At 54.2% G+C, this 27670-nt stretch overlaps 1 protein-coding gene across 1 annotated transcript; it reads left to right on the forward strand.

The window, feature by feature from the left end:
- Positions 1-26459, forward strand: Card10 (caspase recruitment domain family member 10). The gene is given in 22 exon segments (XM_085678373.2): positions 1-155; positions 384-635; positions 1243-1380; positions 3346-3671; positions 7060-7251; positions 8262-8417; positions 9251-9376; positions 10795-10986; positions 11992-12117; positions 13271-13386; positions 14194-14222; positions 14565-14688; positions 20515-20674; positions 20908-21019; positions 21437-21680; positions 21841-21910; positions 22675-22768; positions 23819-23977; positions 24091-24158; positions 24160-24207; positions 24591-24703; positions 25374-26459. Coding segments are annotated over 22 exon segments (3213 nt in total). The 5' UTR covers positions 1-25; the 3' UTR covers positions 25612-26459.
- The last annotated feature ends 1211 nt before the right edge of the window (positions 26460-27670 follow it).

Genomic DNA, 27670 nt, shown 5'->3' on the forward strand with positions numbered 1-27670 from the left:
GCCGGATCGCGGCGGGGCGCGGGCGATGTGGGGAGGCCCGGGCGGCCGCGGGGTCGGGGGCGGAGCCAATGACCCCGAGGGCACCGCCCCGTCGCGCCGCCGGAGCCGTCGGCCGAGCACCGAGCCGGGAGCCCAGGGAAGTTGCGGCACCCGCGGTGAGTGCGGAGAGGACCAGGGCGGGACGGAGCATGGATAGGGAGGGACACGGGCGGGACAACGTGAGGATCCGAAAGGACGTTGACGGGACAGCTGGAGGACACGGGAGGGTACAGGCAGAACAGCATGGGGAACCGGGAGGACGGAGCGGGACAGCGCGGGGACCCGCGGGCGACGCCCAGGTGCGATGGCCGCGGCTCCGTGCCCACCGTGCCTGTTGCTCGCAGACTCCGAGGACGCGACTATGCAGGGCCGGGCGGACGCGGGCGAGGCCGACGAGGAGGCGGGGGTCGGCTCGGGGTCGGAGGCCGAGGAGGACGCGCTGTGGGAGCGGATCGAGGGCGTCCGCCACAGGCTGACGCGCGCCCTGAACCCGGCCAAGCTCACGCCGTATCTGCGCCAGTGCCGCGTCCTGGACGAGCAGGACGAGGAGGAGGTGCTCAGCACATACCGTTTCCCGTGCCGTGCCAACCGCACCGGTGAGCCCGCTGCCGCCAGAGGTTTCCTGAGCCCACGCCAGATAGATGTGGTTGCGGGTGCGGATGGCGATCTTTGTGGGATCTTTCTCTTTGACCTCTCTGGCTCTCCCTGTCCCATTTGTGCGGCAACGCACCACTTAGAGAATCAGTTTTCCTCAAGTGCTGAAGTCTGGCCTCAATTTTCTAAAACTTCTCTCTCACTGGGTGTCTTTGGGCCAGAGCTGGCAAGGGAGCTGTCTCAGGGAACTTAAGCCACTGAGGGCATTTTAATAATGCCTGGGAAAACAGGCATCGATGCCCTTGGGCGTGCGTGAGTGTGTGTGTGTGTGTTCGTGCGCGCGTGTGTGTATATGTGGTGTGTGTGTGTAGAGGGTGCTGGGATGCTGGGATCTGCTGCAGTGCAGGTGCTGTAGGGAACGTCTTTTTTCCCAGCCAGAGAAGACTGAGTTTTGCTCCCTGATGTGTTGGGACAGGCCCCTGTGTGTGTCACAGTCCAAAAATCTGGGGAACGTGGGCCCTGGAGCATTGTGGTGTTGGAGAGCAGGGGCACTGGGGAAGCTTTCATCCTGACCCCGGCTTCAGCCTTTGCTTCAACCTTTGCCCTCAGGGCGCCTCATAGACATCTTGCGCTGCCGTGGTAAGAGGGGCTTCGAAGCCTTCCTGGAAGCCCTGGAATTCTATTACCCAGAACACTTCACGCTGCTCACTGGCCAGGAACCTGCCCAACGCTGCTCTATGATCCTTGGTGAGCAATCTCAATGGGTGCCCCAGCCTCACTGCCAGGCCGGAGATTTCTTACCCTAGCCATATCAGGACCTCCTCCCACTATACCTGTTGGACAGATAGAGAAACTGAGGCAGAGACTGCAGAAGTTTACTCAGGGCTCTCACCGTAGGTGGAAGGTAGTCTGGATCCAGAGTTCAGGGTCCATGTGCTTAGCAAGACTCTTTCTTTCTAAGCATCTTCCCGAATGGTATGACTTGCACACACAGCTTAGAGTTCCTCATATAAACATTCGCAAGTCAGTGAGATGGCTCAGTGGGCAAGGACACAAGCCAGTAAGCCTGGCCACCAGAGTTCAATCACAAGGACCCACATGGCGGAAGGAGAGAACCACCTTCTGAAAGTTGTCTTTGACCTCCGCATACTTGCTCTCCCCTGTCCCCCAATAAATAAATAAATATCATAATAATAAGAAATTCAATTCCAGTATGTTGGTCTGTAATAACTCTCAAGAGGCAGAAGTCAAGTTCTAGGCCAGCCTAGGCTACGTAGCTGCAAGCCAGCTTTGACTACATGCCCAGATCGCTTGCCTTTTTTGTTTTTTGGGGGACAGTTGGTGGGGCTTCTTTCCTGAGCAGTTAGACGGAAGACTCAGGTGTGGCCTGCCTGTCTTGTTCAGGATCTTGGTTTTTGTTGTTGTTGTTGTAGTTTTTTTTTTCATCAGAATGGTTGATCCCACTTGTTCGAAGTGACAGCATAATCACTGTGTATTGCTGAAGCTGTAACATAACTCAGTTGTGGGATCCCTTGCTGGTGGACAACCAGGCTGTTTCTGGTTTTGTAACATTTTATCCTCCTGTGGGCAGTTCTGTGCAGCTCTACCCTGGGCTGGGGGCAGTTTCTGAAGTGGAGTTTCTCAAAGAATGCATACATTTTAAGTGTTTTATGACCATGCCTCCCCACCTCCCAGCAGAGTGTAGGGTCCCCTTTGCTCTACCTTTACAGCTCTCGAGTATGATCTTGAAACATTTTTGCCTGGCAGATATGTAAAAATCATGTTTTGGGGTTGTATCTTCTGGTTTTTGTTCTTATTTTTGTTTTTCCCTTTTAGACAGGGTTTCTCTACATAACTCCTTGTAGCCCAGGCTGACCTTAAACTCAGAGACTCACCTGCCTCTGCCCACCAAGTGCTAGGATTAAAGGCCCGCGCCACCACCTCCCCAGCAAGGTTTTTATCTTCTTAAATGCTATCGTTCATAGCTTACTATGTAGTGATCAGCAAGTAAACAAGATGGGTCCAGCGGTGATTATTTTGTAGTGTATTAAGTTTAAATAAGTCGATATAGTGTCTGCTATAAAGAATGATGCCAACAAACACTAGTGCCTGGCATTAACTGTTACTGCTGGTGGACTGGAACATGTGTTTAGTTTTTTGTTCCTCCTGGTTTTATTTAGTTGTTTGCTTTTCTTGTCTTGTGGGAACTCTTTGTGTATTAAGGCTTTGAGTCCCATTATACCCTTTTCCTCCTTTAGTTTTGCTCGTCCTTTAACTTTGTTACCTCTTTCACCCTTCAGAGTTTTGTTTTGTTTTTGTTTTTGGTTTTTTTTTTTTTTTTTGGGACAGGGTTTCTTTGTGTAGCGCTGGCTGTCCTGGAACTCTATAAGCCAGGCTGGCCTCGATCTCAGAGATCCATCTGCTTCTGCCTTGCTAGTGCTGGGCTTAAAGGCATGTACCACTGCACCTGGCCAGAGATTTAAAACAAATAAACAAGCAAATAAACAAACTATTTTATTTATGCGGATTTTTTTCACTTTATTTTTCTCTAACTCCTGGATTTTATGCCTTGTTTTGGAAGACCTTCCTTGTCTAACAATAGCAAGAATATCTTCCATGAAGTGATTTTATGGTTTGAGTTTTTCTGTGCAGTCCAGCATCTCCCTTGGTTTTATTCAACCCTCCTGAATATTCTTTTTCCTGTCCTGGCAGATGAGGAGGGGCCCGAGGGCCTAACTCAGTTCTTGATGACTGAGGTTCGGAGGCTTCGGGAAGCTCGAAAGAGCCAGCTACAGCGAGAGCAGCAGCTCCAGGCCCGGGGCCGGGCACTGGAAGAAGAGCGGGCAGGGCTGGAGCAGCGGCTGCGGGAGCAGCAACAGGCGCAGGAACGCTGCCAGCGGCTGCGTGAGGACTGGGAGGCCGGCAGCCTGGAGCTGCTGCGGCTCAAGGATGAGAATTACATGATTGCCATGCGCCTGGCTCAACTCAGCGAGGAGAAGAACTCAGCTGTGCTGCGTAGCCGGGACCTGCAGCTCGCGGTAGGCCCTGGGGAGACGGTGGGATTGGGTAGAGAAGGGAGACGTTTGACCAACAAAAAGATGGTAACATGGTCATCAGTATATGCTTCAGAGTCATCGTCGGCCCAGTTTTGACTGAGAGTTAGTTCTTTGACTGCTCTGTGTTCATGTCTCGTTCTATTATGACTGGTTTGGTACTCAGGGAGACGCCCCCACAAAGCATGTGGCCATTCTGGGAACAAGATTATTACTATTATTGTTATTATTTTGAGACAGGGTCTGAAGTATCCTGAGTTGGTCTCAAGCTTGATATGTAGCTGATGAGAGCTTTAAACTTTTGATCCTCCTGCCTCCGCTTCCCATATACTAGGACACAGGCGCCTTGTTTACCTGGTGTGTAGTGCTGGGAGTGTGGGTGTGTGTATGGCAGGCGCTGTGCTGAAGTGTACCCCTACACTCTGGGAAGAGTTTTGGTTGTCACAAGTAAGACAACGATGCTATTAGCATTTAGTAAGTAGAGGTCAAGGACACTGCCCATGGATACCATGCCCTGGATAACCCCCGCAACAGATTTATGCAGCTCAAAATGTCAATAGTGCCAAGATGTTGAAGCTTTGGACTGCAAGGATTCAGTGAACTCAGGGTTCAGGATGTCTAATGCAGAGAATGCTTGTCAAGGCCAGTGTTGAGCCTATGCCCTGTCAATCATCACAGTCATCCAACACAGGTTCTGTGCCTGCCTTGTCCTCACAACACACGATGCTCAAGTTCCTGTCTCCGGTACAGATGCAGAGGTTCACAGTGGTAGAGGGTGTGTCCAAGGACTCAGAGTCTAGACATGAACGGCACTTGCCTGGTACCTCAGCAGGCCTCCTAGGGATGCCATGCTGCCTGTTTGTGGCCAGTGAACTCCCATTGGGTCCTCTCCAGTGGGTCCTCAGGTCGCCTCTCATGGACTGTCTGTCAAAGGCCGAGGGTTGGAGCGCCTTTCTCATTCGCCTCCATTCTGCTTGAGATTCCAAATTGAGTTTCTGCCATGTTGGATGAGCGCCATGTGTTGCCCAAGCACTGAGGAATTATATGGCTCAGAGGCTTCCTGTGCCAGGGGCACACAGCAGGCCTCCTCCAGGAATTAGCTTACAGTGGCTTCTGATCTTGGTATTTGGAGTCCCTCTCTCACAAGCCTGGCCTCAGTGTTGGTGGTGATGACACAGGGACTGGGGGCTGGGAACAGCACATGGGACTCTGGGGCACCGTTGCCTGGGTGTGTACTTATTGGTCAACTCAGTGTTTTGGGGAGGAGAGCCCAGATGAGATTCCTGAGGCCGCGTCCCCACTTGAGGTGCAGGTGGTGTGTTTGCAGTCGGGAGCTGATTGTACGTGGGTGACTGGGGGGTGTCCTGTGTGTGTCACGGGGAGGGTCACTGCTGGGCTGTGCTGGTGGCTGGAAAAGATGCAAAGGAAGGGTGCTTGGCTCACAGATGGGACCGTTTGCTTCAGCGGCTGCGCCTGCAGATATGGGTAGAGAGGGAGGAGGAGATGAATAGAGGAACCCACCCCTCATCCACCTGCACGTCTGGGAGCTTTCCCTGTCTTAGAATTTCAAGAGACCTCGCAGGTGGAAGTTCTCAGCGCTGCCAATGGGCCTGGCTCCCCCATCTTGGCCTCCTCCCGCCGCGGACAGGTGTCTGCGGTGTCTGATTTAATACCGTGTTTTATAGGGTGCAAAGTTAATGAGCTGTTATTTCTAAGCAACATAAATTTAAGGAGTGAACGCTGTAATTTCGTGCTCAGGAGTTTGTACACTGGGATTAGAGGCATCCGGGTTTCCTGGGGCTTGGCTGGCTGACCTGTGTTCTGAGCTCACTGGGGAAGCCGACTGGCCCGAGGGTCAGGCAGGAACCTGGGTGTGCATTTGAGGTTTGCTGTGAAGGGTGTGGCCAGGCCAGCCCTTGAAACCCGCTGTCTTTTCTCCTCTGGGTCACAAAGCATGTTTTGTGAGTGGAAAGGAATGCGGGGGTCAAGACTTTCTGAGTCTGCGGAGGAGGAGTGTACTGTTCATTTGAGGAGCCGCCCACCCAGCTTCAGCCTGGGGTGTGTATGTATGTGCTGTTCTGGGCTCCGAGGCCTGGAGGACCAGCAGTCATTTTTAACCAGGACACTCCCAGGACACCAGGCATTGGTTCTCTTGAGAACATCACCAGAGGTCTTTGTCCTCCCCCCCCCCCCACCCCAGTGACCTCACTGATGGTCTGCACCTGTTGCCCCTCTTCCCTCAGCTTGGCCACCCCAGATCCCACACGCACTTGGCAAACATCCCCAGGAACAAGAACACTATACTCCAGCAAACTGACCATGCATGGTGGACCTCGGACCAGGCATCCCCGGCTGACCACCCCCACCCAGCTCCCAGGCCAAAGGCTCTGGCTTCCCACACTGAGCTGGTGACAGGCCAGGCCTCTTGGCTTTCTTTCTAAAAGCCCCACAATGGCTGTGTCTCACTTGTGGTTGCCTCACAGCCTGCTGTGCCCCGTCATTGTCTTCCTCAGTTCTCAACAGCTCTGGGAGGCAGGGGAAGGGGAGGGGCCCACTGTGCTGATGATCAAGCTGAGGCTGGGAGAGGGTGAGGGACTTGCTTGGGATGGCACCACACAGGCGGTCAACACTGAAGCCTACGTCTGGATGTGGGGGGAGTTGGTCATGAACCAGCAAGCTCATCTCTTGGAGAGAACCTCTCTGTAAGGAATTTCCTTCCTCTTTTTTTTTTTTTTTTAAAGACACGGTCTCACTATGTAGCCCAGGCTGATTTAGGATTTAATATTAGCCCAGGCTAGCCTTAAATTTTTGGCAATCCTCCTGCTTCAGCCTCCTGAGTGCTGAGATTATGGGCATGTGCCACCGCACATAGTTCTTTGTGAAGATTTTTTGAGACCCTCCCCCAACTCCCCTGTGTGTATTGGGGGCTGGGTGGGTGGGATCTGGGCTGGAGGGGCATCCTTGGCTGCTGGGCTGGATGAGGCCTGCAGGCCCATCATTTGTTTCTTCTCCTTCTGGTCTAGATAAGAAGATTCAGGGAGGCACAGCTAGAGGCCTTGACTTGCTCAAGGCCTCCCTCAGTTCAGGCGGAGCTAGGACCAGACCCTGACCCCCTTCCATCGCCTGCTGCCACATTGTCATTGGTCAAATTGTGTGTTACATGCAGGACATCTTTCCACGACTGTCCCTGGGAGGATAGTCTTGGCTTTTCCCCTTCCCTCCTCGCTTTTGCTGCCATATCTGCCCACCTTGGCTCCTCTTCACAACTGAATCTCAGGCAGAACCCCTGCCTAGGCTTCTCAGGGACCTGGGGACACCTTAGGGGTGGTTTCCAATGGGTCCCATCCAGGCTGATTCATGTCTCGGGCCTCAGGTAGATCAACTCAAGCTCAAAGTCAGCCGGCTGGAGGAAGAGTGTGCGCTGCTGCGGAGGGCCCGGGGGCCACTGCCTGGAGCTGAAGACAAGGAGAGGGAGCCCGATGGTGCCGAGCTGCTCTCCGAGCTCCGCGCAGAGAACCAGCGGCTGACGGCATCACTACAGGAGCTCCAGGAAGGCCTTCAGCAGGTAGGAGCCTGGTTCTGGGGATGTGGGTCAGCCAGAAGCCAGCCTCCGCTGCCCACTGTCCTTCTGGAACCAGAGACTGAGAGAGGGCTCCCTTCTCACCTGAAGTGCTAGGCCTTAGCATACTGCACTCCCTGGGGGTTCAATCTGGGGTCTGTAGCCAATCCCCAGAGGTATCCGAACCCCATAAAATTGTACCCTTGGGTATATGTGAGCATTTTCCTAGAGAGTGTGGTCCTGATTTCTCTTTTAAAATGTGATGCTAGAGATCATATCCAGAACCTGACCTACACTCCACCCCTAGTTTCTCCTGCTATTTTGACCTGGGCTCACTCTAGTCCTGGCTGCTCTAGACCTGGTTCTGTAGCCCAGGCTGGCCTGAGATTAGTGGTGATCTTCCAGCCTGTGCCTCCTGAGTGCTGGGATTATAGACCTGGGCCACCACTCCTGGCTCTTCAGGAATTTGTGACGGAGTCTCGAACCCTGAAGTGACTGAGACAGTCCCTAGGTTTGGGTGACCCCAGGACTTGCTCAGTGTCCTTGGTGGCAGCGGCAGTGTGGATTGGCTATTGTTCTACACCGAAAGAGGAAAAAACATTGTTTATTTTGTGGGTTTGGGGGTGCTTGACCAGATGTGGGCCTCGGGTCTGGATCTTGAATTCAGGACCAGTCAGCCCCGTGAAAGCCTGCAGTCGGAGGGCTGGAGATAGGTCTAGGTGTGGGGCCAGAGCAAGTGGGAGCAGGCTAGGGTCACGTTAGCAGCCACGGTCCTGACTCAGCTCGGAACACACCCTCACCCACTCTCCCTGAGCTACACATGTCTCCTGGAGGCCAATGCGGCCGGAGGAGCCACTCACTCTCCACGTACAAAGCCTGAGGTCTACGTGCCGAGTCTGGGAGTGTAGCCCACTTGGTCGATTCGGAGGGCTGAGGGTTGTGTGTCCTCCTTCCTCTGGATGCCCGAGGTTGGGGTTGGAGGGCTGGGGGTTGAGGTGCCCCCCTTCACCTGGCAGGAGGTGTGCCGGCAAGGGCCTGCAGGCTCTGAGCGCATCCTGCTGGACATCCTGGAGCATGACTGGAGGGAGGCGCAGGACAGCAGGCAGGAGCTGTGTCAGAAGCTGCATGCGGTGCAAGGCGAGCTACAGTGGGCGGAGGAACTGCGGGACAAGGTAGGCACTACCGCCCACCTCCCCACTCCCACCCTGCTCCACCACCTTCTGCTAATGCCCTGGTCTAGGAGGAGGATACTGCCAGGTATTGCTCAGGATATTGCCAGGCATTGCTCATGTACCCCGGTCACCTTGCATTGGTGTCTTCAGCAGGCACTGGGCTCATTAATCCGCACGCATTCATCCTTGTGTGTCAGTAGGGCCATTTTAGGCTTTGCAGGGTCTTTAGAAAACACATCGAAGATTCCCTAGAATGAAGAAATAAATCTTAAATAAAAAAAAGAAACCCCACAGAGTTTGGGGATTGAGCTCAGTGGTAGAGTACTTGCCTTGCAAAGAAAAGAACTTGGCTTCAGACTGAAGTTCAGTTCTGAGCGCCTATGTCAGGTTGCTCCCAAGGGCTCCAAGGTATCTTCAGTCGGTTGTCCTCATCTGTCCCTGCTGCGGTCTATACTCATGTGCACATAACCCTCCCCACCCCCCACATATACACATACTTAAAAATAAAATAAAAAATAAATCTTCAACTCCAAGGCTCCCACTCCTGTAGAGGGTGTTTCTAGCAGACAGGTAGGTGTACAGAGTGCACACTTGAGAGCCCAAGGCAATGCTGGGAAAGAAACTGAGAAGAGTAAGGGGTGTGGGCTGAAGTTTCCTGGGGAGACCACGGCATGGAGGATGCTGGTGCAATTATCAAGCCCACTTTATGAGTCAGGCAGTTGAGGCCCACCCAGCAGGACAAAGCCAATGTCCGAGGATATCCCCCCGGAGAGGTGGGCACTTGTTCCTGGGTTTCTGGGGTTCTGAGCCAGGCCCACCTGCCTTCCCCGTAGTACCTGCAAGAGATGGAGGATCTGCGGCTCAAACACCGAACGCTGCTAAAGGACTGTGACCTCTATAAGCACCGCATGGCCACTGTGCTGGCCCAGCTGGAGGAGATTGAGAAAGAGCGGGACCAGGTGAGCAGTGGCTCGCTGGGTGGCATCCCTCCTCCTACCGCTGGTTCTGATTTAGGGAGGAGACAGAGGCAGGACTGGCATCGCAGGAAGAGACATTAAAAGTGCACTGGTGAATTGAGATGAGGTTGGCAGGCCAGGGAGACAGGTAAGCATCCTCACGTATACCCAGGCAAGTGTGCTGTACTATGAAATGTGTGTCTCTGACAGCCACTGGTCCAGTATGGGCCTCACAGTCCCCCAGACTCTGACGGCCACTGGTCCAGTATGGGCCTCACAGTCCCCCAGCCTCTGACGGCCACTGGTCCAGTATGGGCCTCACAGTCCCCCAGCCTCTGACGGCCACTGGTCCAGTATGGGACTCACAGTCCCCCAGACATTTTGCTCCAGTCCTCTCATGACCCAGGACCCAGAGAGGGTCGGCCTTGCTGATGATCACTTGGGCAAGCGTCACTGGAGCTGGGCTCAGACCCTTGGTCAATCACCCAGGGGTCCTTGCATTGCAGCCGGGAGTTCTGCCTTTTCCTAGGAGCACTTAGAGAGCCGCCTTAGACCCTGAGCTCCCCTGCCCTCCCAGATCCTCCTGAATCTCAGTTCTCAGCCTGGAGGAGGACCTGAAAATATTTGCTGATGGAGAAATTCCCCAAGGTTTTGGCTTTGTGTTCCTGGCATCCCAGGCGGCCTGTCTCCTGTGAGGGCTGCAGGGCAGCTTCAAACCAGTTCCTTTATGCCCCTGTCCACTGTGTGGGAGGGCCCCTTCTTGTGGGCGGGGTGGGAGGCTTTTGCCCCACCACTTGTGTTAGAATGGCTCTCTGAATCCCCTGGGAGTCTTTAGAATGTAGGTTTGGGGTGTCATTCCTGCCATTGTGATTCTGGTGCTTTGGGGCCACTATGCTACCCAGCCCCCAAGCCTCTGGTTCTAGCTTCCCCAGAAGCACTGTGGGCAAATCTGGGCCTGGACCTAGTTCTTAGGGTCTTCATCTTGGCTGCACCAGGCTGGGATGGACTACTGGCTCCTGTAGGGACCCAAGTGCTGTGGTTAAAGTTAGGTGCACAGTGGGTCTCTTGGAAGCATTTTTTTTTTTTTTGAGACAGGGTTTCTCTTTGTAGCCCTGGCTGTAGAGTAGACTATGCTCACCTCAAACTCAGAGATCTGCTTGCCCCTGCCTCCTGAGTGCTGGGATCAAAGGCATGTGCTACCATCGCCTGGCTGGGAAGCCTTTTAAGGACTCTGGCCTTTATAGCTAGAGCCACCCATAGCCCCGATGGTGCTGTTTTTCCACCTGTAAGTGAGGCCAGCGATCAGTCCTCCAGGCCCCCCTGTCCAGGAAGTGCCCACAGGCGACAGCACCATTCTCCTTCCATCCATCCCACTGAGCCAGCGCGCCTCCCTCAGAGGCTGGCTGTCCTGCTCTCTCCAGGCAATCCAGAGCCGAGACCGGATCCAGCTGCAGTACTCCCAGAGCCTCATCGAGAAGGATCAGTACCGCAAACAGGTGCGGGGACTTGAGGCGGAGCGGGATGAGCTGCTCACCACAGTCACCAGCCTGGAGGGGGCCAAGGCAATGCTGGAGGCGCAGCTGCAGCGGACACAGGGGGGCTCCTCTCTTAAGGTGAGTGTGGGCAGAAGCAGTGTGCTGGGGCTGGGGTGCCGTGGACTTGGGGAACCTTGCTTCGTGGGAAAAAAAAATATGCTGGCTTAAGGCTGGGCTTCTGCAGCAAACTCTGGGCCAGAGCTGGGGAACATGTGGGGTCTGAGTGGGGGACCTCAGTTGGGTGGGAATGTGGTTGAGATTAACAATAGCTGTCAGCTGAGAGGCCCCTGGGTTTCTGTGACTGCTCTATGAGCCTGGATGCCAGAGGGCCTGTGAACAGGGCCCTCAGAGGCAGCGAGGCTAGTCTCGCCTAGACCTTGAAGTTCCATGAGAGACCAGCTATCTCAAGCCTTTCATAGTGCGGGGCCCAGAGCGGGTCAGGGGTCTGCTGGACATCACACAGTCAGGGGCTTAGACCCTTGGAGAATCAGAGAGTGGCCTTTGGGCTCTGCCAGGAGCGCTGCTGTTTCCTGTTTTTGGTCACTTGTGATGAGCTCATGGCCTGGAGGAGTAGAAGGAAGATGCACGAGTGTGTGATCTCTCGTGTGTCAGAACCTGGGTGGCTTTTGCGCTGAAGTAAAAACAGACCATCAGTTCTGCTTCCCAGGCCCAGTAGGTTGGGCCTCTCCACCCCCTTAGCCAGGTCCCATGGGTCTCAGTATTGCAAATCCTAGACTCTGTCATGGACCTCAGGAACCTTGCTCATGCTTCTGCGCCATCTTCCTCCTCAACTGCACCTGTTCGTAACTCAGCTCAGGTCCCACTTTGCCTGGAAAGCACTGAATGCCAGGCAGGGTGGGGCCCCTGTTGTGCTCTGTGCCCAGGGCATATTCCTTCTCTTGCGCTTGCCTTTGGGGGTGATTTTGTTCCTCTGCTGGCTTTCAGTCTCTCCCACTTTGAGGCATGGACTTCATGAAGGCCCAGGTCTTTCCCCTGCCTGGCATGTAGCAGGTGTGTAGTCCTGACCATGGCCAGCCTGGGCTCAGCCCTGCTCATGTCCTCCCTTGCCTCCTCCTCTGGCAGGCCTGCGCCTCTTCCCATTCCCTGTGCTCCAACCTCAGCAGTACCTGGAGCCTCAGTGAGTTCCCATCCCCACCGGGAGGCCCCGAAGCTGCAGGAGAAGCCGGGGGATCTGAGGCCCATACCTCGGTAAGCTGTCACCTGCCCCAAACAAGGGAAGCCTGGGACTTTTTCTATATTGTCAACGTGCACACTGTCTCCAGTTTGCCAACTGTCACATGTCATGGTCAAGCACATTAAGGCCCAGGGAGGCTAAGAACCTCTTTTCCCCTCCCTATGTGTGTTTCTATGTGCAGGTGTTTCTGCATGTTTGTGTGTGCAGGTACATGTGTGTGTGCATGGATATGAAGATTGGAGGTCAACCTCAGGTGTTGTTTGTTCTTCAAGAGCCATCTGCCCTGTTGGTTTAAATTATTTTATTATCCTATTAACTTAATTTATTTTATTATTTTACTAATTAAATTATTAATTTATTATTTAAATTATTTTACTCTATTAATTATATGTATGTGTGTGTGTGTGTGTGTGTGTGTGCACGTGAGTACGGGTGCCCTCAGATGCCAGAAATGTCTGGTCCCTTTGGAGGTACAATTGCAGGTCATTGTGGATGTCTAATGTAGGTGCTGGGATTGGAACTTAGGTCCTCTGAGAGCAATAGAATCTCTTAACCATCAAGCAATCTCTTTGACCCTTACTTTCTCTCTCTCTTTTTAAAATTTATTTATTTATTTTTATGTGCTTTGGTGTTGGGTCCCTTGGAGCTGGAGTTACAGACAGTTGTGAGCTGCCATGTGGGTGCTGGGAATTGAACCTGAGTCCTCTGGAAGAGCAGTGAGTGCTCTTAACCACTGAGCCACCTCTCCACGCCCCCCCTTTTTTTTTTTTTTTAAAAAAAACTTTATTTATTTATCTATTTATTTATTTAGTTGTTTGTTTGTTTTTGAGACAGACTCTCACCGGGACCGAAGCTCTCTGATTAGGTTAGGCAACTAGCAATCCATAGAGATCCTCCTATCTTTGCCTCCCCACCCTTGGGGTTACAAGTGTGTGCACCATTATGTCTGGCTTTTTTTTGTGTGTGTGTGCGGGAGCTGAGGATCCAAGTCAAGTTCCCGGGCTTGCTCAACAGGCACTTTGCTGCCTAAGCTTGTCCCAGAGCCCACAGGTGTTGGGGGGGCCCTCGTACACTGTAGTCTTGTATGCATGGGCCCCAGGTCTTACCAGCGAGCTGAGGGCTGGGATAAGTGGGCTGGAAGTGATAGGCCTTATTCTGGAGTTGCAGGAGGAAGCCACAGACAGCGAGAAGGAGATCAACCGGCTCTCCATCCTGCCCTTTCCACCCAGTGCCGGCTCCATTCTCCGCAGGCAGCGTGAAGAGGACCCAGAGCCCCCGAAGAGGTAAGCTGCTGGGATCAGAAACTGCTGGGAGCAGCGGGAGCTCCGTCCTGAGGAAGGCTTGCTGGGTCCTGAACAGCCACATCCTTTGAGTTCAACTGCGAGTCAGGCAGGACCAAGAGTCCCCTCGCTTGGCTGCCCTGTGGCCATCAGAGCTCTAGAAGCAATGAGGTCCAAAGAGGAACCAAGTCAGGTCAGGGTAAGGTCAAAGGGCAGAGTGGGCTCAGCTGCAGCCCAGCACTCGGGTGGGGAAATCACCACAGGCAGCCTGGGAGCTCAGATTCTCAATCTTAGAAACCGCTTGGCTTAGGTTGGGGATGGAGAGGTTTCCAGGGGCGGGGCACTCAAAGCAAGAAAACCAGGCCTCAGCTTCAGCGGCAGGCAGGTCAGAAAGCCCAGGCCACATCCGTAATAGCCATAGCAGGATGTGGGATTTCCTGTCTCCTGCTTCTTCCCATTACAGTCTTCCCCCTCTAAGTGGCCTCCTGATGGGAGGCTAGGCCGAGGGGGAGGCTGTGGTGCCCACAGGCTTGCTGTGAAGTGACCCTGCTCTCATAGGGGTGGGTGTGAGGAAGGTACTCTAACCCAGAAAGTACAAGTAGGAGTCAAGGGTCAGCGGTCAGGGGAGGTGGCATCGAAGGACAAGTCAATTGCAGATCAAATAGTTAACTCCCTGCCTTGTGGCTTTAGGGGGCTGGGTAGCTGGGTGCCCTGGGCCTTGGGCCTGCTCAGTGTTGCTGGGGGACTGAGTTAGGACATAGGGCAGGGTGGTACAGGCCTCACCTGCCACCCCGTCTTCTCTCCATTCAGGTCTTTTAGCAGCATGTCGGATATCACAGGTAACTCCCAGGGCCCTGGGGAGGCTTATTTTGGGGAGTTTCTTGCCACTCGCCTGAACCTGCGTGTTCCCTTCCCCCTGGACTGTCTGTGCCCCTGTCCAGGCAGAGAGGCTGTGTGGGAGGCTCCTGAGGATTAGGGTCTGGCTTGCACACCTGCTCCTGGGTGTGCCATGTGGGGCCCCTCATTTCCTTCCCACCTCTTCCTCCTCTAGGAAACTGGAGCCTCCCCCTGTGGCCCTGACCCAGCTCTATGCTCCTGGGGCCACTATCCTGCCAAGGCCCCTTTCGTTGTCTTTGACTGTCTCTGTTTTCCAAACTCCTGACCTTCCTCTTCCTTCCTAGGGAGCGTGACCCTTAAGCCCTGGTCCCCCGGCCTCTCTTCATCCTCCTCTTCCGACAGTGTGTGGCCCTTGGGAAAGCCGGAAGGCCTCCTGGCCCGGGGCTGTGGCCTGGACCTCCTCAATAGGTAGGCAGTTCTCCAGGGTGGTGGAGTAGGGTTGGCATGTCACCACATGGCTGCAGAGGGTCCCGGGCTCAGCAGGGAGACAGCAGGCCACACCTCTTCTACTTCAGACATCTTTCAACAGTGAGGTCTTCAAATATGGCAACTCTGGGATTCTGTGCTCTGTGACCCCCAGCTGCTCGCATCTCTCCAGGCCTCAGTTTCCTCACATGGCTAAAGGCAACAATGATCTCTTCTGCATGTGGGCGTCTGGAAACTTCTGGCTCATGTGAGCAGAGCTCTGCAGGGCCCAGTATTTGCTGCTCATGCCACGGTCGCTCCAGCTTCCTCCTTGCTAGTCATCCCTGCCCTGAACTCTGTGGGCAGTGCCCAGCCGAGCCACTGAGCCACTTAGGATGGCCAGGGCTGGGGCCACCACAGGAGCCCCCTGTATCTGTTGTGACCACAAACCCAAAACAGAAGTTACAAAACATTAGGGCAGGATGCCCTGACAATGACCCACTTTGTCCATGGGGGAAGGAGCCCCTCCTCTACCTCCTCAGGGCACATGACCTTTGAACTCAGAGCTGCTGGGGAAAGTAAGGAAAGGTTGGCCAAGGAAGGGCCCGGAGTCAGAGAGGAGGGAAGAAGGGGAGATGGAAGGTGAAAGGTCGGGCCAGATGAGTCCCAGCGGGCTCCATGACTCAGGCCAAGGACATGCGGATTTTGGCTTGTGTGAATTAGATGCCTGGGAGGGTTTGGCTGCTGGTCAGTGCCAGGGCAGCTGCTAGCTGCCGCACTCCTGGGACTAGGTGTTTTTTTGTTGTTTGCTTTGTTTTGTTTTGTTTTTGTTTTTCGAGACAGCGTTTCTCTGTATAGCCTGGACTGTTCTGGAACTTGCTGTGTAGACCTGGCTGGCCTCGAACTCACAGAGATTTCACCTGCCTCTGCCTCCTGAGTGCTGGAATTAAAGGCGTGCGCCACCACTGTCTGGTTTAGGTGCTCTGTCCCTGTTTCATAAAATATAAAACTCTGAGGCATTATTGAATTTGTCCAAGACCATAGAGCAGAAAAGTACAAGCGTCGTCTTCAGGGACCCCGTCACACTCGGGTTCTGGGAAGGCCTTAGGAGACACTGAATGCCCGCCAGTGAGAGATGGGGTTGGGCCAGGGAAATGAATATCAAGTCAGACAGAGCAAGACAGAGCAGGACCAGAGGCCTCCTGCACCCCACCCACCTACCGCCACCCCCTGCTCCTCTTGCAGCTCCAATCACGGCAGTGGGCCCAATGTGACATTGTCTCAGCCTGTGCAGGATGTGCTTATGGGGGAAGGGGCGGAGGTCCCTCCCTTCCTGCCTGCTGTGGCCCTTCCTCCAGCCTGGCTTGCAGCCGGCTTCTGGCTGTCGTCCAGGGGGCGCCAGGATGTAGAACCAGGAGCAAGGCTCTGGTTCACCCCTCCTGGGATTGGGCTGTAATCACTAGGGTCACCTGCTACCCCTGCTGTTCTGGGAAAGCAGGAACTGAAGGAAGAACACAGACTGAGCTGGACTCAGGGGTGGCCGAAAGAGGAAGGGGGACAGGCCCTTCCCTAACTCCAGGCCAGGGTGACCACCTGGGTCCCAGGATGGGACTAAGGTGGGGGAGAGCAGGCTTTGCACCTTGAGACTTGAGTTCAGATCTTGCTGTTTAATGCTACCTTGGGAGCTTGGGCAGGCCACTCAATTTCTGATCGCCTCAGTCTCCTGTGTGATGTGGATTCACGACAAGGCCTCTCTCTCTCAGGGCCTTTTTGTTGTTGTTGTTGTTGTTGTTGTTTTCACGGTTCCTGATTTGAACAGAACCTGGCTTACTCTTGGGTATTCTAGCTACTACTATGGCTTTGTGAAGCCCGTGTGTGTGTGTGTGTGTGTGTGTGTGTGTGTGTGTGTGTATGTATGTATGTATGTATGTATGTACGAGTGCACGCAAGCAAACATGGTCTGTGGGAGAGTATGTATGCACAGGTGTGCTGTCATGGGTGTGCAGGTGTGGTGACCAGAGTTGACATTAGTGACTTTCTGCATGGCTGTCTACCTTAATTCCCTGCCTCTGGGACTCACTGTTTCGTCTAGACCAGCTGCTACCCAGTAAGCTCTCGGGATCCTTCTGCCTCTGCTTCCCCAGTGCTGATGTTACAGATGCTGTGCCTGGCTTCCATGTGGGTACTAGGCATCCCAGCCCAGGTCCTGCTGTTTATGCAGCCAGCACTTTATTTACTGAGATAGCTCTCAAGGCCAGAACCCGCTCAGGAATTGTTCTAAGTCTGAAGCTACTGGAGGCTGGTGTAGTTTGGGTATACCTGCCTTCTGTCTGCGATGCTCGTGTTGGGTGTCATACACACACAGCCTTTTAACTCTGTCACACCTGCAGCCTCTCCGCCCCTCTGTTAGGGCACAGGACAGGGCAGGGCAGGGACCGTGGGCAGTCAGGCGCTGGGGTGGGTGGAGTAGAGCTAGAAGGTGACAATAGATGGCAGTGTGGGGGGAGGTGGCAGGGAGGAGTCCAAGAATGGCGTGAGGCGCTGGGTACCGGGAGAGCATTAGAGAAAGTTGGTCTGCCGTCTCTCAGCAGAACCCTGCACCTGTCTATACTCACTCACGTGGTCCTAGAGACCTCTAGAACCTTCTGACCACACACAGAGAAAGTTCTAACAGTCTTTGTCCGCGTCCACTACCCACGGCTTGGGCCACCGTTGGTAAGTGGTGACTGCTTTGTCCCCGACATTTCCCACATCTCTAACATGATTGTGGTGTTGCTACCTCCCAGAAGGTTGTCAGGAGTCCTCAGCCTCAGCATCCCAGATTCCTGACTGATGGAAATCAATTGCATACACAGCCTGGAGATCGTCCCACAGTGCTTGGGACAGGGGCACTCACAGGCCATTACTACTCATGGCTGGCAGAAATGGCAGGTTCTCTGACATCACAGGGTGGGGCTGGGAGCCCTTCTCGGAGATGGAGAGCCCCTGTCCTTCCCAGGCCCTGGTGCCTTAGTCTCAGCCAGGCACTGAGTGTCAACTGGTCTCTCCAGCTCTCCCCTCCTCTGAATCTGCCAAGGTTCCAAACAAGAGGATCTCTGCACTGTTCCCACCCAGCCCTAGGGCGTTCCCAGAACTCCAAGTGCTCAGAGCAGGCTGCTTGCTCGCGGAGGTCAGAGAAGTCGCAGGGTCCTTTGGGGACGCTGGGAGGGGTGGTTGTCCAGAGTGTTCCTGAGTTTTTAGATTGTGGGGTGCGCAGGGACACGGGAGGAATCTGAGAGCAGCTGTTCTGGTGCAGTTATGAATGATAACTGTAGTCTGGGTTTGCAACAGTTGGGGAAATTGGGCCAATGGGATTGTCCTCAGTTCCGTCTGACGACAGGAAGTTGCCAAGGTGATTTTTGTTATTATATTTTGCTTATTTATTGTGTGTGTTTATGTGTGTGCATGTGCATGTGTTGTATGTGTGTAGGTATGTGTGTGTGTATGTGTGTGTTGTATGTGTGTGTTTGTGTGTACGTATGTGTGTGTGTATGTGTGTGTTGTATGTGTGTGTTGTGTGTGTGTGACAGAGCAAGCATGGAGGTTACAGGACAACTTGTGGGATTTGTTCTTTTTTTTTTTTTTTTTTTTTTTTTTTTTATCTTGTGGGTCCCAGAAATGGAACCCAAGCCACCAGTCTTGACAGCAGGCACCTTTGCCCGCGGAGCCATTTCATCAGCCTGGCCGGAGTTTCTTGAACACTTGCAGTCTCAAGGACATAGATGCCGACGCTGCGCTGAGGGCACGCGGCATTTCCACACGTGGCTGGACACATCAGATGAGCTGGTGTCCAGGGCTGGGACACAGGCGTCAGTGGCATCAGGCTGTACTGTTTCCCTCTATGGCATTCTCCCCTCTCGGCTTTTCTGACCTCACACCTTGGTAAGAAAAGCCTGGGGAGAACCTGAAATCAATGGCTCATGAGACAACGGTCCCGGCTTGGGGCTGTGGCTCCGCTGACAGAGGACTTGCCTAGCCGGCACAGAGTCCAGCGCTGTATAAACCAGATACGGTGATGCACACCTGTAATCCCAGCACTTGGGAGGTGGAGGCAGGAGAATCAGAAGTTCAGGGTCATCCTCAGCGATATAGAGAGCCAGCCTGGGATACCTGAGACCCTGTCTAAGAGAGATGGAGTATGTCCCATTTGCTTGAGAGGAGGCAGGCTTGCGTTTTGTATTCAGTTCTGCTAAGACCAGGATTGGTTGGGCCTGGAGAATTCCTCAGTCTACTGTGGCTTCACAGCTGCTTGCCTTGTCTGTTCTTCATCTCATGCCCACGGGGCAGAGGGACACCATTGGCATCCTCATTTCATGGACGAGCAGCCGGTTTATTCTTGTGAGTCCAGGATGAGGTTGTCACTTACATAGTTTACGCTCTGTGCAACCGGGTTACAAAAAATAGCAGAAAAAAAGATCCCATAATGTTTTAAGTAATTTATGACGTTGTGTTGGGATGTACTGATTGCTGTCCTGGGTGGCCTGTGTGCCATGGGTTGGACACGCTTAGTGGAGTCTTCCAGAATATTTTGCTCTGAATGCTGGTTGGACAAGTCTCAGAGTTCCCCATTCTAGGTCTTTCCACATGGCCTCCACGAAGCAGGACAGGCCCCATGGGCCTGGCTTTCTGATTTGACTGAGGGGACAGGTGCCAGCTGCAGGCGGCAATGTCAATGCTGTCAAGTAAGGTAGGCTCTGCAGGAGGAGAAGCTGCCCCTCTGCACCTGGCCTAGCCTTAGCCTCATGGACGAGACGGGGCCGGTTTGTCTGAGCCCTACCTGTTCTCACCCAGGGATGGCAGGACTCTGCCTTGCAGGGATCCCAGCGTTTCTTTGGCTTCATAGTCAGTAGCCCCGATTGTGTCAGGGTATAGCGTGGGCAGATGCCTTCCTGTGGCTCAGACAGTTGGCTGGTTCCAGCTGACTTTCCTGGGAGCCATTGCTCGGGATTTTTTTTTTTTTTTATTAAACCCTGTAGTTTTTGGTGCCCGTCCTTGTAGACCAGGCTGGCCTCAAACTCATAGAGATCTGCCTGCCTCTGTCTCCCGAGTGCTAGGATTAAAGGCGTGTGCCACTACCGCCCAGCATTGCTCGGGATTCTAAGTGGGGAATCAAAGTACAAAGCTGGGGTGCTGGTGGGGAGCACGTGTGGCCCCTGGAATATCTTGCTGCCGCTGCTGCTGCTGGTGGTGTTGAACCGCCTATAAATCCCATGTTCTGTGCCCAAGCCTCCCATCACCCTGGAGCCCCGACTCTTCTCATTTGTCACTGTACCGCTGTTCCTCACTGAGAGGGGACCCAGATGTATCTTCCCCTGGGGCTTCTTCCTACCCTCTGCTCCCCCTGCAGCTGCTTTTGGATTAGATTCCGAATCTGCCACCCTCCTTGATCTGTGAGCAAGACAGGCTCTGGTTCTTCATTCTAGGTGTGTTAGACATCGGTCTGGGAATTAGGGGTACAGGCTGGGTTCCATAGGTGTCTGGGCCTGAAGGGTTCTAAAGAGAAAATGCAAAACCTGGCAGGGGGTGCTGCTGGAGTAGGCTTGGAACTGGGGTAGGGATGGGGCCGGGTATGTGTGTGGGTGTGTCTGGGAGAGGCTGTGTCCGACCTGAGCTTTGGAGCAGCAGCAGTACGACCAGCCTGGGGAGGGGGGAAAGGTGAGGGCACTCCAGGGGCATTGGCCCTGGGTGAGACTCGTGGCCTGTTTCAGGAAGCAGAATCCTGGCTGCTTTTCAGACCGCGTTACGGTCCTGACTGGACTCTTCTTCCCATATTCCTCCCCTTTCTCTAAGGTCTCTGGCCATCCGAGTATCAGGTTGGAGTCCTTCTGGGGGCCTGGAGCCCCAGGATAAGAGTCCAGATAGCCTGCCGGTCCTTGGGGACAGATGGTCTGGGGCCGTGGTGCGAAGGGTGCTGTCGGGACCTGGTTCGGCCAGGACAGAACAGAAAGAGGTGAGGTCCCTCTCCCTGAGTGGGGGACGCGAATCCTGTCTGAAAAGGATAGATGTTGGTTGGTGGAGCAGCATCCATGGGTGGGGCTCCTGGGGACTGGCGGAAGTAAGAGCTGCTCTGCCCTTAGCCTGCCGTGACTAGCATCTATTTCAGTAGAGCGGGAGGTGGGGCAGGATGACATCATCTTGACAGAGCCACGTCCCTAAAAATCATTCCCTGCTTGGGTTGTTCAGCCAAGGGCAGAAGGCACTGGTCTGGAGGGGGCAGGCCTGGAAGCTGAGGCCCAGCAGAGGACCTTGCCCTGGAACCAGGGCTCTACACTCCCCTTCCTGCTGGACTCAAAGGGTAAGCCTGGCCTGCGGGTGGACCTGTTGGACTCATGAGACCCAGGAAGTTGGGGCTCCTTCAGTCAAGGATGGGGGTCAGAATAGAAGGGCCCAGCAGCGGACACAGAAGTCCATGTCTGGTGCCCTGCAGGGCTGTGTCCTCCTTTTTGCGTGTTCCCGTGTCCTTTCTCTGTGTTCGCTAGGTGTTCAGCAGCGCCGAATTAAGAGTCCAGAGATCTGGCTTTGAGTCCTGGCACTGTTTGTTAGGGACTAGGGGGCTCTGAGCAAATACCTGTCTCTTCTTCACCTAAGCTCCCCACTTGAAGATGGTCCTTGCAGCCCTATAGAGGGTTATATCACTGGCCAGCAAGGTTCCTTGAAGCCAGTCCCTGGGCTCACTAGCCTCCTGTGTCCTCCCTGTTCTACCCAAATTCAGCCTGTCAGTCCTTCCATGAGGCCCTGGATGCCTGGGCAAAGGGACCGGGTGCAGAGCCCTTCTACATTCGAGCCAACCTCTCCCTGCCCGAGCGGCCAGACCCCCACGCCCTTTGTGTGAAGGCCCAAGAGATCCTGCGGCTGGTGGACCCCGCATACAAGCGGAGTCAGGAATGGTTCTGTACTCGGGTTGACCCCCTCACCTTACGGGACCTGGACCGGGGCACTGTGCCCAATTATCAGAGGTGACACTGGAGGCCTGGGATGGGGCCTCATGGGTTCTGGTGAGGGAATGTATCCCTCTTTTTCCTGGAACCCCTCACTGCCTTCTGGGACTGGATGAGTTGGAGGTGGAATTGGGGCTTGTTTTTCTCTTCAAGTGTGTGTCCTAACTCCCTCCTGCAGGGCGCAGCAGCTTCTTGAAGGCCAGGAAAAATGCCTGCTCTCCAACAGGCACCGAAGTCCTCGGAGCAACGTAAGCAGGGATGGTGGGCAGGGAGAGGCATTGACGACCGACCAATATTGTGGTGTCCAGAGGGAGGGGTAGACTGAGTATTCTTAGCATCCTTGAGGAAAGAGTAGGGGTGGGACTACTTTATGATGTCAGCAGGATTTAATTGACCTACTAGGCACCTAGGAAACAGACAGCATTAGTTTCCTCGTGCGGGGTGGTGGAGAGATGAAATGTAACGGGATGTGCCCTGGGCTCAGGAGTGTGGCTCGTACACTGTGGGCACCCGAGAGCAGCCATGTGCTCAGTTCCTGGGCAGGGTCACCCCTGTGCCCATAGCAAAGTGAGTTTCCCTGAGTAGGTTCCCGGGAGACCCCTTTGCTGGAGAGTGGGCAGGGAGTGTGTGTACCAGGTAGACGTAGCCATGGGGTTGCCTCTGCTGCTACCAGAGGTTGCTCTTCCTGCCCCCTGGACAGCAAGCTGCGGCTGTGAGTCTCTACATATCTGGAGCCTAGAGCCCGCCCCATGCTTGCTCCAGAGCTGTCCGGCTTGAGCTAAATAGTGTGGGTGTCATTGATTTTCCTACCCAAGGTCTTGCTGTTAGTTCACTGGAGGGCCAGGGGCTAGGCTGGGCTGGGCCTGGGGGGAGACTGATGTGCGGACCTATTAAGCCTGGACAGCAGTGGCAGGAAGACCCCCCCCCTTGGGATGGGTGTCCCCTGTGGGATTGGCACCCTCCTTGGGATGGACTATGCTTTGTGTGACGATCTTCCTTCTTGTGCTCCTAGCTGAAGAAACGAGCCCTGGGGCTGGTGAGGCCTAAGCCTGCAGGGGGCGCTGCTGGAGACTCACCAGAACAGCTATCGGCAGAACCCTGCTCAGGTGAATCTGAGGGGACAGGGAGCAAGCCCACTGCTCAAGTGTTCAGTGTGCCTCTGAGCAGAGGCTGGTTTAGAGGTGGGGACTGCCTCAAGGGATAAGACCCCTGATGGTGGGATGGATTGAAGGCAGCCCGTTGGCAGGTGCTGGGGTGTGTGTGTGTATCTGTTGAGGGTTAATAACTGCACCACCTATCACAGCAACAAGGGCTGGGGAGGAGCTGGATGAGGAAGATGCACTTCTGAGGGGCAGAGAGGCTAGGGAACCCTTTGGCAGAAAGGCCCTTTCTACCAGAGCCTCCAAGGTCGGATGGGAGCCCATTCCTGACAGAGGACAAAGTTCATGCAAAGTCACAGGAGCGTGGTGTGGGTTGTGACTTTGGTGGGCAGAGTAGATGGATGTGGAGAGCCAGTCTGAAGTTCAGGAGACTCAGCAAACCCTCGCTCAGGGGTTCCCTGTCTGTCAGGTGAGACAGGGAGTGTAGTCAGAGGGAGGTGCCCTGGAGCATGTGCTGGGGACCTTGGAAGGTGTGACTCGAGCTTGGGGTGTCTAGTGGAAGTGACTGGGCTGAGGGATGGCAGGTGCATGGCTTTGAGCTGCAGGTAGAAGCTCTGCCATTGCAGACAGCTGAAACAGGAGCAGCTCAGGCAGAGGCTGGGTTCTCCCCAGGCCCTCAGGCAGTATTTATGTCATCACCGGGAGGACATGGCCTTTGCCCTGGGATGTTGGGAAGTCAGCTGCACGTTGAAAGCAGGGAGTCACGTGATCGGGATGGCTTTTGGAAGCCTCTCCCTAAGTGCTGAGCAGGGAGTGGCCTGTAGGGGGCAGATCTGAGACAGGATCAGAAAGCCACCTTCTGCAAGAGTCCCAGCTTGTGTGTGTGTGTGTGTGTGTGTGTGTGTGTGTGTGTCTGTCTGTCTGTCTGTCTGTCTGTCTTGTCTATCTGTGTGAGCACAACAGGACTCAGGAAGGGAAACTAGGTGGCAGAAGATGATGTTGGTTTTAAGTATCCTGTGGAGCCCTTCATCTCTTCCACGCCCCTCTCCTCTGCAGAGCTAGAGCGAAGCATTAAACCCTACAGTCTGGTGCGGCCATTATTGGTGTCTGCCCTGAGGCCTGTGGTGCTCCTGCCTGAGTGCCTGGCACCCCGGCTCATCCGCAACCTGCTGGATCTGCCCAGCTCCAGGCTAGATTTCCAAGTGTGCCCTGCAGGTGAGTCTGCCACCTGGGTGGTTGGGTGGATTGGCATAGGGTGGAAGAGTGCTGGGTGGCACTGGACAGCCGAGCCTATGGCCCCTCGTCCTGCATGTCCTTGTTCTCAGCAGAAAGTTTCTCTGGAGAGGAACAGTGTGCATCCTCAGCTCCCGGAGCCCCCAAGGCCTGGTCTGCCACCCCCCGGGCTGGGCAGCAGGATCCGTGCCATCCAGGAGTCTGTTGGGAAGGTAGGTGCTTTAGGGTGCTAGGCTAGGATGCCATTTGGGACCCAGAACCAGCATCTGTGACATCTCTTGGGCTCTTCAGTGTCTTCTCTGTCATGGCTGGTTTGGGACCATGACTCTTGTGGTCACTCTGAGGTGTGGGCTGGTATTTCTTACCTGAACATCCTTATTTCTGATCTTCCACTGTCCTGCTTGCTGGCTGGGGCTGTGGGGTGGTAACTGATGGGGGAGTGGTAGTTGAGATCCAGGTTCCTCATGACCCTGGGTCTCCTGTCTGCTTTGGTCCTTTGCTGATGAAGCAGGACTTTCTCCTGGGAGGTGATGGCAGGGTGGATCAGCGGGGGGAGGGGGTGTCCCAGGAGTAAACTGTCTGTCTGTCCGAGAAGAAGCACTGTTTGTTAGAGCTGGGCGCACGGGGCGTGCGGGAGTTGGTGCAGAGCGAGGTCTACCCCATCGTCATTCATGTGGAGGTGACTGAAAAGAATGTCCGTGAGATCAGGTGAGTGGTGGCCACAGTGGGTGCCCCCTGTGGAAGCCTGTGTTTGCATCTTTCTGTCACCTGCCTGTTCATCTGTGTGTGCATGCCTGTATTATGTATGTGTATTGTGTATTAGAGAGAGTTAGCTCTGTAACACAGGTAGGTCTGTGTTTTGTGTATCATGTACATGTATATATCATAGGTGTATGTACTATGTATCTCAGATATGCAAGTTATCGTATGTGTGTTGTATGTGTATCATATGTATCGTGTATGTATATGTTCCAGATTATTATATTCCAGTGTATTATTTATTATTATATATTTATATTTATTTATATCATGCTTTCAAGTGTATCTTGTCTGTGTATCATGCAGGTCATGTGTCATATGTGTACCCCTCATGCCAAGTGTACAGCAGGCTTGCCACACATAATATACACAATGTATTGTATATACATCATGTGTCATATGTATATTGTGCTTTTGTTGAATTGTGTGTGTTGTAGTTGTATGTGTGCATCAGCATGTAATGGTGTGTGATATATGTTGTCTGTTATATATGTGTGCATATAATATGTATTATGTGCATATGTCATATATGTATCATATATATGTGTGTACGTGTGTGTGTGTAAGTATGTGCTCGTGCACATGCACAACCTGCTCTGACTGTCACCCTCCTCTGCAGGGGCCTGCTGGGCCGTCCAGGCTGGCGGGATTCAGAGCTGCTTCGTCAATGCCGGGGCTCAGAACAATGTCTTTGGGGACTGCCATGTTCCTGGGTGCAGGTTCCTGCTCATGCATGGGGCCACGCAGAAGAGCTGGCCAAGGTGGTGCGTGGCCGCATCTTGCAGGAACAGGCTCGCCTTGTGTGGGTGGAGCGAGGCAGCAGCCGAGGGGGCAGCGGCAGCAGCAGTGAGGCCTGAGGACCATCGTATGGCCAGGACTCTTCCAGACTTCTTCCATCCGATGCCTGGGCCTCCTCCACCCAGTGCCTGGACACTCCCCATTCATGCCTGGTTTCACCTGTGCTAGAGAGACTACCAGTGGATGCGACCCTGTGTCTGCAGTGGAGTCAGACTTCCCAGTTGGGGCTTTCCTTGTCCCATGGATGCCTTGTCCCAGCATGGGACCTGGTCCTGGACTCTGACCAGAGTCAGCCACTGGTTTTGCACAACTGTAGGGGTCCACAGGGCAGACCTTGCACCTGCCCCTGACTTGCTGCTCTGTCTCCTCACTGGCTCCTGTATCCCTAGGTTTACCCTGAGGTTTCCGTTTGTGGGTCTTCCGTGTGTGCCTGGGCCCTCTCCTTACACACTCACCCTGGAATAGAGTTCTCACACTGTGGTCCAACTTTGCACACTAATGGCCTCATGGATCTCTGATTCTGTCCCTCCACTTGGGTGCCCAAGGCCCCCGGGGTCCTCAGCCTGCTCTGCCACCATCATGTGGCCGCCACAGTTCACATCAGTTTTCGTGTGTACTGTCATGAGATACTATGGCTGCCCCGGTCCACTCGAACCCTTATGTCTCTTTATGTCATCTCTCCTTGTGTGTAAAATTCACACCATTCTTGTGACACAGGGCACTAACAAATGTGTGTTCTGCGCAGCACACCAGGATATGTTCTCTTGGCCGGCTTCCTGTTCCCCACCTGCCTCTAGGAGGCCAGGGTGGCGGTGCTGCTAGGTCGCCTGAATGTCCGGCTTGTGGGTAACTCCCAGGCCCGTTCACTCAAGCTGCATATAATGAGTCATTAAAGTTTGTTATAGAAGTCGGTGGCCTTCTGCTTGCTTCTGTCTCTGGCCTGGGGGCCCTGCCCCATCCCTCCCCTTTTCTCCATCCCCATGGCTGGCAGATTTCACCTTTCAGCTCCCTGCCAGCTTGCTCGGTTTGTGGGCAGGGTCACATTTCTCTTGACTCCTCCCAGAGACGCCTGCCATCTGTGCACGAGTCACCTTACCTGCCACAGTGCCAGGTGGGGGGCCCTCGGCCCTGCCCTATCCACAGTGTCCTCTGGTGCAGGTCACTGAAGTCAGCAGGAGTGAGTGGCTTAAGGAGGCTGTCCAGGAGACCCAGAGCTCATCGTGGGTGTGGTGGGTGTGTGGTCGGTCCTGATGGAGCTCCTGCAGAGTGAGGATGGTCACCTAGGAGGAGCAGTCCTGGCAGACTGACTGGAAAAGGCGCCCCTCGGCTTTGAGGGCTAGGCTTTCACTTACAAAACTATTCATTGCGTGTGCATCCGGGAGCAAGTGTGCATGCAGCATGTCACTTGCAGGAGCCACTTCTCCCCTTTCGTCACGTGTGTCCTGGGGCTCAAACGTGTGCCACCAGCCTAGTCAATGCGCTGCTTTACCGCCGAGCCTTCTCACCTGCCCTGAGATTCCTTTCTTGAAGGGCTTTGCTGTGGTAACACACACCTGGGTGGAGGTCAGAGGGCAACTCTCAGGAATGGATGGGCATTTGTGTGTACCTGGGAGTTGAACTCAGGTCCTCAGCCTAGATGGCAAGTGCCCTTGCCCGCCGAGCCATCTTGTCTGCCCTCACCATCATTTTATAAATGGCAGAAGTATCTTGTCTAATGCCATACAGTCAGGGAGTGGTCCTGTCTGGGATCTGAACCCAGCACCAAGCCTATGCGTTTCCCTGGTGGCACTTTGAGGAGGTGGGCTGTGAAGGGGACAGGCAGGGGCTGACTTGCCTTCATTGTCCTAGTGCAGGCTTAGATCCATTCACAGCCACCAAACACTTTCCTGTGCTTAATTAACAAGTATTGATTGAGCGCCTAGTATGTGCCAGGCACCGTACTGGGCTCTGGATAGTCAACAAAAGGGAAGAACCCCCCTGGCCCAGCAGTCTCACGAGTAAGACAATAAATATGTAAAATACGCTGTGCAGCTGAAAGAAAGGAGAGAAGGGTCTAGGCTTCCCCAAGAAAGGGGGATTGTTTAAATGAAGTAGACAGGGAAAGCCTCATGGCGGAAA

This window comes from Myodes glareolus, chromosome 19 (genome assembly GCF_982192425.1).
Source record: "Myodes glareolus chromosome 19, mMyoGla1.1, whole genome shotgun sequence".
Classification (NCBI taxonomy): Eukaryota; Metazoa; Chordata; class Mammalia; order Rodentia; family Cricetidae; genus Myodes; species Myodes glareolus.